Source organism: Delphinus delphis, chromosome 15, assembly GCF_949987515.2.
Source record: "Delphinus delphis chromosome 15, mDelDel1.2, whole genome shotgun sequence".
NCBI lineage: Eukaryota > Metazoa > Chordata > Mammalia > Artiodactyla > Delphinidae > Delphinus > Delphinus delphis.
In genome coordinates this window covers 68,745,298-68,759,470 of record NC_082697.1, presented here as the reverse complement: position 1 = coordinate 68,759,470, position 14,173 = coordinate 68,745,298, and the positions used below count along the sequence as shown (strand labels likewise).

The following is a 14,173-nucleotide window of genomic DNA, read 5'->3' as shown; positions in this document are numbered from 1 at the left end:
AAGGAAGAGTTTTCCTTTTGCCCCCTTTTATTTGTTTATTTAATTATTTATCCACGTCAACATAGGAGGATCTATTAACTTTTCCTTAAAAAACAGTAAGTTTCCATGATACGCACAGCTCTCTTCCAGCTAAAATGACCATGCCTCAAGCAGGAATCCCCAGCTGGTTTTGAAACAGTGATGAAAGCAGATGTCCATGCTTGAGAGAGGTGCTGTCATCCACCCAAATGACCCTGGGACCCCACTTACTGTAGCCCATCAGGGTGAGCGCTCCTATAAGCATGATCAGGGTCTGTAGAGCATCCGTGTAGATCACAGCAGCCAGGCCACCTAGTGGGAAGATGAGCACTGAGGTGAGGGTCAGGTACTCTGGGGGAGAGGAGGTACTCTGGGTGCCAGAGGGAACTTGGAATTTCAAGACCTGACGGGGGAGAGTTCCTAGTGTTGATTGTTTGCAAAGATGGCCACAGTATCTCCTTCCCAGGTGCCTGCCCATTTAGTAATGTGGCCTTGCTGCTCCTTTCACATTGAGGTGAAGATTTCTCTTCTTCTTAAATATGGTTTGGCCGAATGACTTGCTTTAACCAATAGATACGGTGGAAGTGATTTTGTGCAGCTCCAAGTCTGGTCCTCAAGAGGCCTGCAGTTCCTGCTCTTGTTCTTGTGTTGCCCCGAGAACACTATGCTTCTTTAAGAAGCCCAGTCTAGCCTCATGGAGCATGAGGACCACCTGGAAGGAAAGCCCAGCTGACAGCCAAGCTAACCAGCAGCCACCTGAGTGAGACCATGTTGTTCCATCCAGCTGTTCCAGGTACCATCTAACTAGTATAATTCAGCCGAGCCAGGTGAGACCAGCAGAAGAACCACCCAGGCAACGCATGGAATAAATTGTGGGCGGAAATAAACCATTAACTCCCTAATGGGCGGTAGGTGGTTAGTGACACAGTAATTTCTAACTGACATGGGAAGTGATGCTTGGGCCATGGTCCCCAAGCTCTGAAGACCTTTATTTAAACATTGGAAAGAGGATGTGAGTACTAGGTATTCAGCGTCTAATAGGCTTCCCAAAGAGGGTCACAGGGGTTGGCCTCAGTGGATTCTTATTGGTCTTGCCACCTAGAAAAATCTTTGTAGTGACAATCATGGTAGCAAATCCATCAGCATCTGGACAAAACAATCTTTCCAGTCTCTTCCCTATCCTCTTCTCCTTCCTCTTTCCCTACAGAGAAGGGACACTTATCTGACATGAACATATTTACTCATGGGTAAAGTCACAGTACACTAAAAAAACCAAACAGACGTTCATGTGGGTGTTGTTCTGTGATTCCTCCTTCTTTGCCCCAGGAATAGGGTCATCTCACAAATGGAGAGAGAACTGGCTTAGCATCTGGCCCCAGTTCTCTGCTGGCCCCACTCAGGCAATTAGCCTGAGTGTGGTGAGATCCTGAAGATAGGTACCACTGAAACCCACCCACGTCTCTATACTAATGTTTATTGGGCATTTATCACTTACCAGGCACTGCATCTAGTGTTTTATTCAATCACTCACCAAACATCTGGTGAGCGCCCAACCTAGTTCTACATGGTAGGGATACAGAGGCAAACAAAACAGCATGCTGCCTGTCTCCTCGGAGCTTCTAGTCTAATGGGGGAGACACCCCCAAACAAGGAAACGGAGAGATAGATTGGCAATTGCGACTAAACCTTTCCTTTCCCTGTGCCCCAGACACGTGGCTTCTGTTAGCGCTGAAAACTCAGCCCAGATCTTTCTGCATCAGCGGGCTTTTGCATTTCTGAGAACTGGTCACTCTTCTGCCTAGAGCCTCCAGTAGTGTTCCACGGCATTTGGGACTAAATCCAGGCTCATCTGATTTCCTTCGAGGCTCCGGTGCCTGCCCTTTCCTCCACTCCTTTCTCCTCCCATCAGGGCTGCAGCACAGCCGATGCCGGCGTCACCACTGTCACTCCAGCTTGCATGAGTGGCCTCCTCCACAGCTAGACAGGACTCAGCCTCAACACATGTGCTCGCTCAGCTGAAGCCACCCTGACCCCCTTGCTACTCCTCAAACAAACAACACGGGTTCTCATGTCAGAGTTTTCCCTCTATCTCATTTAAATCTGGTCCACATATCACCTTAGAGAGGCCTTGCCTGTACGTTGCATGGAAAAGAATCCTCCCACCATTATTCCCCATCTTGTTATAACAGTATACTCTGACATCACTCATTGGCTTCCTTGTTCATTGTCTGTCTCCCCTTCCCCACTAGAATGTAAGTTCCTTTGGAGTAAAGATTTTTTCTGTCATGGGAATTCCCTGGTGGTCCAGCGGTTAGGACTGGGGGCTTTCAGTGCCATGGGCCCGGGTTCAATCCCTGGTGGGGGAACTAAGATCCCACAAGCTGCACGGCCAAAAAAAAAAAAGATTTTGTCTATCTTGTTGCCTGCTATGCCCCATTTCCTAGCATGATGCCTGGCATATAGTGGGTGATACATAGATAGATACAGATAATTTGTGGAATGAATTACACCAAGAGGAGGCAGAGAAGGATGAAACTGGAACAGAAGATGAGAAGGTGAATATTCAAAAGCAGATACATGTCCAGGTGCTGCACTCCACCAGCCACTCTTCTGGGATGCAAGTCTGAGGGGGAAAGTTGAGGCTCCCCGGCCTCAGGCTGCAGAATTGCAGTGGTTTATGGTCTAGCTTTGTACAGTGTGTGTGACTACACATGCGCAGCAGCTAGTAGGTTCTAATGAATAGTTCTTGAATAAATAAATGGAAAATAGCTTTATGCACTTGCGGTACCTTTTAAAATCCTCCCTTCTATCAGGCATCCCTCTTCCTTTGGACAATGACCAAGAGAAATCGTATTATCTGGGGTGATGGACTGAGGGTTCATGAAGACATGGTCTTAGCACACTGGAACATCAGAAGACGAGCCAGGAAAAGACAGGGTGGCCCACAGCCCCTGCCCACCACCTCTCCCAGAATCGCCCCTTGTTCAGTCGTACCTGCAACAGTGTATAGAGCTGTGATGGCCAGCAGCCCGACTATGGCCAGGTAGAGATTTAGGCGCAAAGACTGCTGAATGAAGATGGCACCTGCATACATGTCTACCTGGAGAGACATGAAGTTGACGGGTGAATGAATGGATGGACGTTTTAGCCCAGTTTCCCCAGGCTCAGGTCCTAGCCTTGACTCTGGCAAACACAGAAACATCACATGATGTCCTTTCTTCATCTCTTCCTAGATCAGGGGTCTCAAACGGGAGCCCTACGGGTGATCATGTTTGAGGCCCCTTCACTGGGCTAATACAAGCGCCTCAGTCGTCTTCCTGCTCCTATTCTTCATCTGCCTACTCTCCATCCTCCACACTGCAGCCTTTATCAAATGCCATCACGATCATCTCATCCTCATCAAAACTCTTCAGTAGCTCCCTACTGCCCCCAAGATAATGTTCAAATAAGTTAGAGCTGTATACCAGGCCCTCCATGGTTTGCCCTCCATGGTTTGCCTGCCACTTGACCTCATTTTCTTTACTCACTTCATGCTCCCAGACACACTGAAATACACCGTTTCCCTAACAAGTCATGTTTTTTCATGCCCCCAAGTGTTTTCTTATTCTGTCCAGCCCTCCGGAATGCCAATCCCCCTTTCTCTACATCCTCTCTACATCTTCCTCAGATGTAACTTTCCTTGGGAAGGTTTCCCCACATCTGTAGCTTCCCACCAGAGTGAGAGCGAGCATTGTCCTTCTGCCCTTCACATCTGGAGCTGGCACAGAGTCAGTTATTGTTGTTTGAATCGAATGGAATTCCTCTGCCCACCCCCCCCCCCACATAGGACAAGGTTTCCCCCAGCTCCAGATGGAAGAGAAGAGGGCATCGGTGTGAGTTGGGCTGAGCAGCACGTACTGGAGGCTGCAAAGCATCTGCTCTTGGCTGCTTTCCAGAAGACCTGCCCATCCAGACGTCAGGGTGGGGCAGGCTCAGTGGGCCATCAGCACATATGATTAATAGTTGATAACTGCCTGATCCCAGGAGGAAGACGACAGACCCACCTGAGGGCTCTCGGAGTCCCATTCAGTGATGGGCACCATCCCAAGATGTTGCTGAAGAAGCTTTGGCAGGAGAAGGGGGAGGAGTCCTTTCCTCTACCTTTTTTCCGTACTTCCTCTGCCCCTGCTTAGCCTTTGCCCCCACCCCTCCCAACTTCCTTGAACCTCCCAGAAGCTTCCTCAATAGGGGAGGGACACCACCAGCTGAGCTTCTCACCAGGCTGTGTCCCCACCTTACCGAGATCTTGGTGAAGATGTAGATAAACAGGTAGAGCACAGCCAGGATGACGGGGATCCTGTTGCCGCCAAAGCGTTTCCTTAGGTATTCTGGCATCGTGGTGACCTGGGGACCAGAGTTGAGATTTTGCCACCCAACAGCCCTTCTTCCCCCTCCCCCCTTCTCCCCAAACTCAGAAGCACAGATGGTCTTCTTGGGATTCTCAATGGGAGACTTAAAAGAGAGGAGAAAATGGAACAAAGGGGTGGGGTGAGGATGGACTGGGGTTCTGTGCAGAGTTAGGTACCCAACTATCATATACCCCAAATGTATACGCCACCCCAATTTTTGCCCTCTCCTGTGTTATTAATGTTATTACATAAAACTTATTAATATAGAGGTTACTATTATAAAACTTAATGTTTTTCTTTAAACCAACTCATGTTTATATTGAAGTAAACTTATCTAAAAAGAAAACTTCAAATCACCACTGTAAATGAAATATCAATCCTAAACCTAAGGGAACCAGCAAAACTATGCACATGGATAATAAAATCACTCATCATGTTCTATTCTTTCCTGGCAACTTCCTCTTGCACACCAAAAACCCTGGGCCCAGAGCTTACTCATTCTTTCTTTAAAAAACAAACAAAAAAAAGAAGTCAGGAAAAGTATTGAACAGGTGTTAAATGCTCACTAACACCAACAGGAGACTTTACCCTTGAGCTCATTGAAAGATGATGGAAGAGGAACTAATTTCGCCAGGTGATTCAGTGTAGTTGGCTCCATGTCTAACACCTAAACTCATCTCAAGCATCTCCATTTGTCCATATTCTAACCTTTGGGGAAGTTGCTCTCATGTAACACTTTAGCCACGTTACCAGGAGCAGAGAATCCAGAGACAGCAGAGAAACCAGGGAAGCACTGAATTAGGTCCAGATGGGTGGGCCAAAGCTAGGTGCCATTACCATATGAGGCACCCCAGGGGCTGAGCCATACCGAGGAGAACCATTATTTGGGTGGCACCTGGGGATAGCATGTCCTTGCCCAGTCTCCTCACTGTACCCGCAGACTTGGGGGTTGAGACGATGCCATGTCTAGACGATGGAACCTCAAATGCACAACTGTTCTTCCATGAGGTCCCGGATGTTGGATGGGAAAAGACAGAGTGATGACTATGTTTGCAGCCCCGCGTCCAGGCTGCTGCTGCTTGGGTGTTCCTTAGTCTAACCCAGGGAGTAGACTAATGGGTACCCGATCATGAGCTGATAAATGGCAAACCATCCATCCCCAGGTCAGATTGTGAAGGTAGAAGAAGCTGGGAGTGGAGACTGGGAGAGACTGGATAGCCAGACTTGATTCAAGAATGGTAAGTTGTTGGGGCTTCCCTGGTGGCACAGTGGTTGAGAGTCTGCCTGCCGATGCAGGGGACGCGGGTTCGTGCCCCGGTCCGGGAAGATCCCACATGCCGCGGAGCGGCTGGGCCCGTGAGCCATGGCTGCTGAGCCTGCGCGTCTGGAGCCTGTGCTCCGCAACGGGAGAGGCCACAGCAGTGAGAGGCCCGTGTACCGCAAAAAAAAAAAAAAAAAAAAAAAATGTTGTTGTAATATGTAATGTAAAAAATGTAAGTTGTTAATAGTAGAATCTGGGTACAGTATTCAAGACTATAAGAGTGTCCAGTGTCAAATTATTTCAACACTGATGTAGGTTGGAAATTTTTTTCATAATAAAATATTGGCCAAAAAAATTGAACTCTAGGAATAAATAGACACCTTAAAATTAAAAAAAAAAAAAGAAGCATCTCTTTCCTCCCCCTCTCCCCAAAAGGGCAATTCGGGATTCTGACCCTCATGAGTGGCTTGCCTCGGCCCTCTGATTTGCTGCAAGGCAAACACAGCAGGGATTTTCCAGAAGCACATTGCACTGAGCTCTGACACTCTATCAGGGAATAACACACGGAAAGATTCAATCAAACCATATTGAGTGGACACACTCTTGGTGATGGTATGAAAGCTAATTAGAGAGAGTGCATGAGAACTTCAGCCCATTCAGATAAGTGGACCAAGGAAGATGCTCCTCGAGAGGATTCACTATCTCGTCTGTGAATGACAACCACCAGCTGGTTTTGTTGGGGAGCAAGACTCTTATCATTGGCTGACAGGTTTTTTGTGTTTTTTTTTGCGGTACGCGGTCCTCTCACCGCTGTGGCCTCTCCTGCTGCGGAGCACAGGCTCCGGATGTGCAGGCTCAGCGGCCACGGCTCACGGGCCCAGCCTCCCCGCGGCATGTGGGATCTTCCCGGACCGGGGCACGAACACGTGTCCCCTGAATCAGCAGGCGGACCCTCAACCACTGCGCCACCAGGGAAGCCCAGGACCGACAGTTTTATCATCAGTTGACCTCCATTACGATCTAGAGAGCCGCACAGCCTGCTACATGCAGGAAGTTTCTAATGAGCTAAGAAAGGAAGGAGGCATGAAAGTCATCAGAAGGCGAGCAATACTGGTATCTAGAAATCAAACTCTGGGGAGAAATGTGAAGCTAGCTGACAGACGGGAGGCAGAACCTAGGCTGTTTGTCATAAAGTAGCTAAGAAGGCAATTTGCCAGCAAGCGAGAATGAGAGAGACAGAGACAGAGAGGTGAATGACTGTTAACACAGGAACCACCCTCTGAGTGTTGCTGGGTGAATGTTAACGGGAAATAAATGCAGCCAATGACGACTGCCCTGAGAGAGGACCGCCCAAGTGCCTTGGTCCGGTGGTTCCTCATCTCCTGGGGGTGCAGGGCAGTGAGGGAACTTCAGCATCTCTCTTACTCTCCCTTGAATCACGTCCAGACAGCCACACTCAGTCCTCATGTAAAACCCCTCCCTCTTCCTCGGAAACCCATGCCATCCGGCCATAGCAACTTCCGCCCACCCCAAGCCTCCCGGGAACACTGTCCAGCAGCCAATGAGAATTCAGCTCCTTCACTGTCTTCCCCTCTTTCTAGACTTTCCCCGAGTCTGGAAGCAGCTTCAAGGACAGTGACGAGCACCCACTGGGACATCTTGTACAGTGTCTTTGTTTAACCCCAACAGATGGGCATTTCCACTCCAGCAACCCATTTCTCTGGCCAACATCCAAACCTCATCATCTCCAGGACCCCATTCACCTCCGATACCCCCAATTTTCATCAGTGCAACCCTTCCGTTTGCTCACTCTGATGACCCCGGCTTTGGGACCTGACCAAGACTTTCAGTCCCTAATTGGTGCCTCTTCTTTTGGGTGTCAGCTCATCCTTCACTTCACTTCCTTCTGAAATCATGGACCCTGCTACTGAGTAATTTCAACAAATATTTTTCAAATACCTACTATGTATCCGGCACTGTTCTAGACACTGGGAGAAAACAGAGAGAGTTCTTGCCCTCCTGGAGCTTACAATCTAATGGGAGAGACACACAGTCTAGTGCAGTGGCTCTCAATGGAAGGAAGAGATTTCATACCTCCCCAGGGAACATTTGGCAATGTCGGGAGACACTGCAGCTGCCACAGTTTGGGGGGTGCTATTGGCATCTAGTGGATAGAGATCGGGGATGTTGCAAACATCCTACAATGAACAGGCTACCCCTCACACACGTATAAAAACACACAACAAAGAATTAGCCTGCCCCAAATGTTACTACTGCTGATGTTGAGAAAGTATAATGGGAAAAACACACAGTCTAATGGGAGAGGCGTATTAATTTAATAATCACACAAGCAAATGCAAAACGGCAACTGTGGCAAACACAATGAAGGAGGAGACTTCACCTAATCAGAGAAGTCAGAAAGGGCTTCCTGGAGGAATAGTTGCTTGAAGTAGGATTTGGATAGATGATAGGAGTTAACCGAATCACAAAGGAAGAGGAAAACTTTCCAGCAAGAGGGGAAAGCACTGTAAAGGGCTGGGGAAGTAGAGAGCCTGGTAAGGATGAGGAACTGTTAGACCAGTGCCTGGAATGCAGTTGGCATTCAGCTCAATAAATGCTTCTTCAATGAACAAATAAATGAACGAACTGACAGGAGTAAACTGGTGGTTAGAGAGTAGGGTGGGCCCCTAAAGAGTAGAGGTCATTTTCCATATTCATAAGTAAAACTGGTCTGTAATTTTCTTGATGGGTCATATTGGCGTTATCCTATTCTCAAAATATGGTAGACAAAAATTACTTCTAGGTGGATAATTGACTTAAATGTGAAAAGTTCTAGAAGGTAATATAGGAGAATATCTTTATGACTTTAGAGTAGGAAATATTTTTTAATAAGACATAAAAGATAGTAATTAAGGAAAAATGATAAATGGAACTACATTAAAACTAAGATCTGTTAAAGGGAACCCTCCTACACTGTTGGTTGGAATGTAAGTTGGTGTAGCCACTATGGAAAACAGTATGGAGGGTCCTTAAAAAACTAAAAATGGAGTTGCCACATGATCCAGCAATCCCACTCCTGGGTGTATATCCGGACAAAACTCTAATTCAAAAAGATACATGGGGACTTCCCTGGTGGTCCAGTGGTTAAGAATCTGCCTTCCAATGCAGGGGATGCAGGTTAGACCCCCTGGTCAGGGAACTAAGATCCCCCATACCATGGGGCAGCTAAGCCCGTGCACCGCAAGTACTGAGCCCGCGTGCTCTAGAGTGCATGCACCACAACGAGAGAGAAGCTCGCGCGCCACAACGAAAGATCCTACATGCTGCGATGAAGACCCGACACAGCCAAGTAAATAAATACATATTAAAACAAAACAAAACCAAAAAGATGCATGCACCCCAAGTTCATAGCAGCACTATTCACAATAGCCAAAACATGGAAACAACCTAAATGTCCATCAACAGATGAATGGAGAAAGAGAAGACAGACAAATACTATACAATATCACTTATATGTGGAATCTAAAATATGACACAAATGAACTCATCTACGAAACAGAAATAGACTCACAGACATAGAGAACAGACTTGTGGTTGCAAAGGGGGTGGGGGGTGGAGGAGGGATGGATCGGGAATTTGGGATTAGCAGATGCAAACTATTATATATATAGAATGGATAAACAACATGGTCCTACTGTATAGCACAGGGAACTCTATTCAATATCCTGTGATACACCATAATGGAAAAGAATATGAAAAAGAATGTATATATATGTATAACTGAATCACTTTGCTGTACAGCAGAAATTAACACAACATTGTAAATCAACTATACTTGAATAAAATAACTTTTTAAAACATCTAAGATCTGTTCATCAAAAAACACCATTAAGAGAGTTAAAAGGCAAACCACAGAGTAAGTGGGGAAAAGATATTTGCAACACATATAATCACCCTAAGGGCTTGTTTCCAGAATGTATAAAGAGCTTCTATCAATAAGAAGAAGCTATATAATATAATAGAAAAGTTGGCAAAAGTCCTAGACAAGTTACTTCCTAAAGAGAAAATCCAAATGGCCAGAAAATATATAAACAGAATTTTCAGTGGAAAGAACAGTGAGTGGGACTTCTCTGGTGATCCAGTGGTTAAGAATCCACCTTCGGGCTTCCCTGGTGGTGCAGTGATTGAGAGTCCGCCTGCCGATGTATGGGACACGGGTTCGTGCCCCTGTCCGGGAAGATCCCACATGCCGCGGAGCGGCTGGGCCCATGAGCCATGGCCACTGAGCCTGCGCGTCCGGAGCCTGTTGCTCCGCAACGGGAGAGGCCACAGCAGTGAGAGGCCCGCGTACCGAAAAAAAAAAAAAAAAAAAAAAAGATGTTCACAGCAGCATTGTCCATCATAGGCTAACATTAGGAGCAACCTTGTTTATGTGCATCGGGACATGTATAAAAATGTTCACAGCAGCGTTGTCTATCATAGGCCAACATTAGGAACAACCTAAATGCCCACGAACAAAAGAACAGACAAATATATTGGGGTACAGTCATACTACAGAATACTACATAGCAATGGAAATGAACACACCAGCTACATGCAAGGAAAGAATGTAACCTCCCCAATTCTATGTATATTTCATTCCAGAAAAGTACAATTAAACCATCTTGTTTAGGTATGCCCAATTAAAACTGTGAAGAAAAGTAAAGAAGTGAGTCCAATGAAAGTCACTGTGAAAGGAAGGCATCTGTGATCTGCTAAAGGCACGTGGGGGAGTGTTATATTTTGTGTCTTTTTTTTTTTTTTTTTGGATGCCCCATGCAGCATGTGGAACTTCCCTGACCTGGGATTGAACCCGGGCCCCCTGCAGTGGAAGCAGGGAGTCTTTCTTAACCACTAGACCACCAGGGAAGTCCCTGTTTTGTGTCTTGATCTGGGTGTTCATTTTACAGTAGTTTGTTAAGCTGCACATTTGTGCTTTACCAATTTTCTCTGTGTTTATTTTATTGCCCAATAAAAATAGATTGGGTAGCTTTTTAGCTTTTTTCAGCACTCTGGCATTTATTATCTAATATGGGCTTAATCTTCTCTCTGAATAAAATGTTGCCCAAAGAATGTCTAGAGTCACAGGAATTTTTTATTGAACAACAGAGCTTGGAGATCCTTTCACAGCAGCACAACTCTGTCAATTTCAGCCCTTTTCACAGCATGATATCCACAGTACAGATGCCCAGTCCCCTAATGAGCGATACTGGGGTTGTCCACAGGTTTTTCTATTACAAACTATAGAAGTCGTTTCAAATCTTCATGCCTCTTATTAACCTTCGATCACACAAATTCCTTCCTCATTCAGCAAATGACACTGTCTTCTACTTCCCAGAGAAAATGGAAACCATCAGCTGAGAACATGTGGCCACCCTACCTATGAATTAACCTACATCTCCACCACCCTTTACTCTTTCCTATACTAGGTGCTCAAGAAATATCTGCTGATGCTTTGGCCCAGAGATCCTCAGTTCCAGTCAGTGTTGTTCTATCCCAGAGATTTTGTCTATGTGGAAGCTAATCACAGGTGGGTATGGGCAGACCCAGGCCCCCAGTCACCAAAAATCGTGCTTTTAGACTCAGTATTATCTCCAAGTGAGGCTATTTACCCCTACATCACTGCCCTTTGCATAAGATTGCACTACTTCTGGTAAGGAGTGATTTTTTTTTCAATGATTTCTCTGATCATTAAGTAGTTCTTTATACTTTGTGTATTTTTTTAAATTTCTATAATAAAAAGTTAAAATCAGTTATTGCTTGATGAATAACACTATGATATTGTATGATATCTTGCCCTGTGTAGTAGAATGTCTAAAATAGAATTAAGTCTAGATGGTATGAATGACAGAAAGCTGTCAGTAAGATCACAGGTGATTTTTAAGTTTATTTTTTTATTTTATTTTTTGGCTGCACTGCACAGCATGTGGGATCCTAGTTCCCCCACCAGGGATCGAACTTGCGCCCCCTGTATTGGAAGCATGCAGTCTTAACCACTGGCCTACCAGGGAAGTCCCTAGAAGTGATTTTTTTAACTACTTTGGAAGCATGGAGTCTTAACCACTGGACTGCCAGGGAAGTCCCTAGAAGTGATTTTTTTTAACTACTTTATTTTTCAAAAAGTCTAAAGCAGCATTATTTTGTAACAAAAATTTTGACATATCACATCAGCCAGAAATAACTCAATTATTATGGTTTTGGGTACAAAGGAAGAAAAAAAATTACTGAATCGCGCGCGAGCACATGTGTGTGTGTGTGTGTGTGTGTGTGTGTGTGTGTATGTGTGTGTATGTTAAAAGCAGTAATATGTTGTGGCTTAAACATTTAGAAAAGACTGCGATTTTTACATTTGTGTTTTGGCATTAAAAAAATTTTTTTGAGCCTACGTTTCTTCCAGCTTCTGAAAGCCCCTGCCCCCCATGTATCTTTGATGTCCATCACTAGGTGGGAAATGCTAAGGACAGGGTTCCTAATTGTCTCAGTTGTGCATCATCCCACGCTAATGCTGGGACCTCTGAGGGACTAACGCAGAGGCCCCCAACCCCCGGGCCGCAGACCAGTGCCAGTCCAAGGCCCATTAGGAACCGGGCCGCACAGCAGGAGGTGAGCAGCGGGCGGGCCAGCGTGGCTTCATCTGCCGCTCCCCATGGCTCCCCATCGCTCGCATTACCTCCTGAACCATCGCTCACGTTGCCGCCTGCACCATCCCCACCATGCCCCCTTCCCGTGGAAAAATTGCCTTCCGCGAAACCAGTCCCTGGTGCCAAACGCACTGCAACGGAGAGTGGCCCCCGCTCGCCGCAGCTGGGGAAAAGCCCGTGCGCAGCATCGAAGACCCAATGCAGCCAAAAATAAATAAATTAATTAATTTTTTTAAAAAAAGTTTGGGGACCGCTGGTATAATGGATGTCCACAGGCAGGAGGGAGGGAAGGATGCTGGTGGGAGGGAGGGAATGCAAAGCTGACCCTCCCAAAGGGTCTTCCTGTTCCATAGCACCTCAACCCCCCTCAGACTCACCTGACCAGCAATGTAGATAGGGAGGAAGATCCAGGCCAACATCAGCACGGAAAATAAGCCCTGCCGGGGAAAAGCGGAATCAAGATTCAGCTCCCGCCCACATTGTGATGCCAGCGTGGATTTCCCCGTGTCCAGAGGGAACCCGGCCTCATCTGCCTCTGCTTCCATCTCTTACTTACTGAGTAGCTCACCCTCCCTGGGCTGTCACATTTTCATGTTTAAATAGGACACAGGGATGAAGTAGGGCAGAATGGAACTAGAAGCTCTTTGTGGCCCCCAGTGCTGTGTGTCCTAAACCTTGAGTGTCCCCCTTCGTCCCCTTGTCTTCCCTCCCCTCCTTGGGCTGGGGTTAAATCAAGCCTGTGAGTTCAGGCAGGCCACTCTGATGAGTCGCTGGTGAGGCTGGAAGAGTTTATACAGGTCTCTGAGACTCACTTTTCTCACCTGTGAAATGGGAATAACTGCCCCCACTGGGTTGTTGGAAGGAAATCGGTGAGATGATGCTTACTGAGCACTTACGATACACCAGGCATTCCTGTGCACACTTTATAAGCATGAATTCCTTGAATCCTCTCAATGACTCGGTATGGCAGGTATCATCATTATCTCTGTTTTATACATGAGGCTCAGAGAGATCTAGTAACTTGCCCAAGGTCACACAGCTTATAAGTTTTAGAGCCCAGATGTGAACCCAGGCAGTCTGGTTCTAGTCTGTAATTGAATCCTGTAATATGATGATGTATGTGGTGTATTTAAGTCTGTGGCACAGAGTAAGTGCTTAAAAAATGTGAGTCATTATGAAAATGAAGATCACTATTAATAAGTGCATCCCTTCCCACTAAGTGAAAATTATCCTGCTACATAGAAGAGTGTGTCTTATCTCTTGGGTATCTGTGGGGTGGCAAAAGGATCAAGAACCACTGAATCACAAAGTTTTGTGATGGGCAATTGATATCTAATATACAGAAACACCCTCCAGTCCCACAAAACCTTCTATCTTCTGCATCGACGTGGGAGAGACTCTGAGCCTTCTTCACACATGTATTTGCCTTATGGGCTCCCATCAAGCAAACACAGGGAGGCCTGGAACTTGCAGATCAAACTGATTTTTGTTAACTAGGGGTGCCCTTGATGATTCCTGTCTGCTTTTTCATAAAGCACCACTCTATTTTTAAAAGAGCAGAGCATGCATACAACTGCTCCCCAGGATCTACCTACTGCGTAGAGGGTGGGCTGTCCATGCCCTGGTAACATACGTACATTAAATTCATAAGCAGTTACAGAAAGGCCCGCAGCAGCACCTGACCCTGCCAGGCCAATGAAATGTCCACTTCCAACATTGCTGGCAAACAAGGATGCACCCACCTGTGGGGAGATGATAGATCAGATCTTGGAGCCAAGGTCTGGTGTAGCTTCTTCCCACCACCAGTTCTTCCCATTCACCAAAGA

The 14,173-nt window shown here is 46.3% G+C and overlaps 1 protein-coding gene across 2 annotated transcripts in view; it reads right to left on the bottom strand.

Moving 5' to 3' along the window:
• SLC5A11 (solute carrier family 5 member 11) overlaps positions 1–14,173 on the bottom strand; it is a 52,336-nt gene that overhangs the window by 18,906 nt on the left and 19,257 nt on the right. For both annotated transcript variants that reach the window (XM_060033082.1, XM_060033083.1), the window contains exons 4-8: positions 13,985–14,089; positions 12,725–12,784; positions 4,297–4,401; positions 3,013–3,118; positions 250–330 (exon numbers count right to left, since the gene is read on the bottom strand). In XM_060033082.1, the coding sequence (XP_059889065.1) occupies positions 250–330; positions 3,013–3,118; positions 4,297–4,401; positions 12,725–12,784; positions 13,985–14,089 (457 nt within the window). The remainder of the gene's footprint in view (positions 1–249; positions 331–3,012; positions 3,119–4,296; positions 4,402–12,724; positions 12,785–13,984; positions 14,090–14,173) is intronic.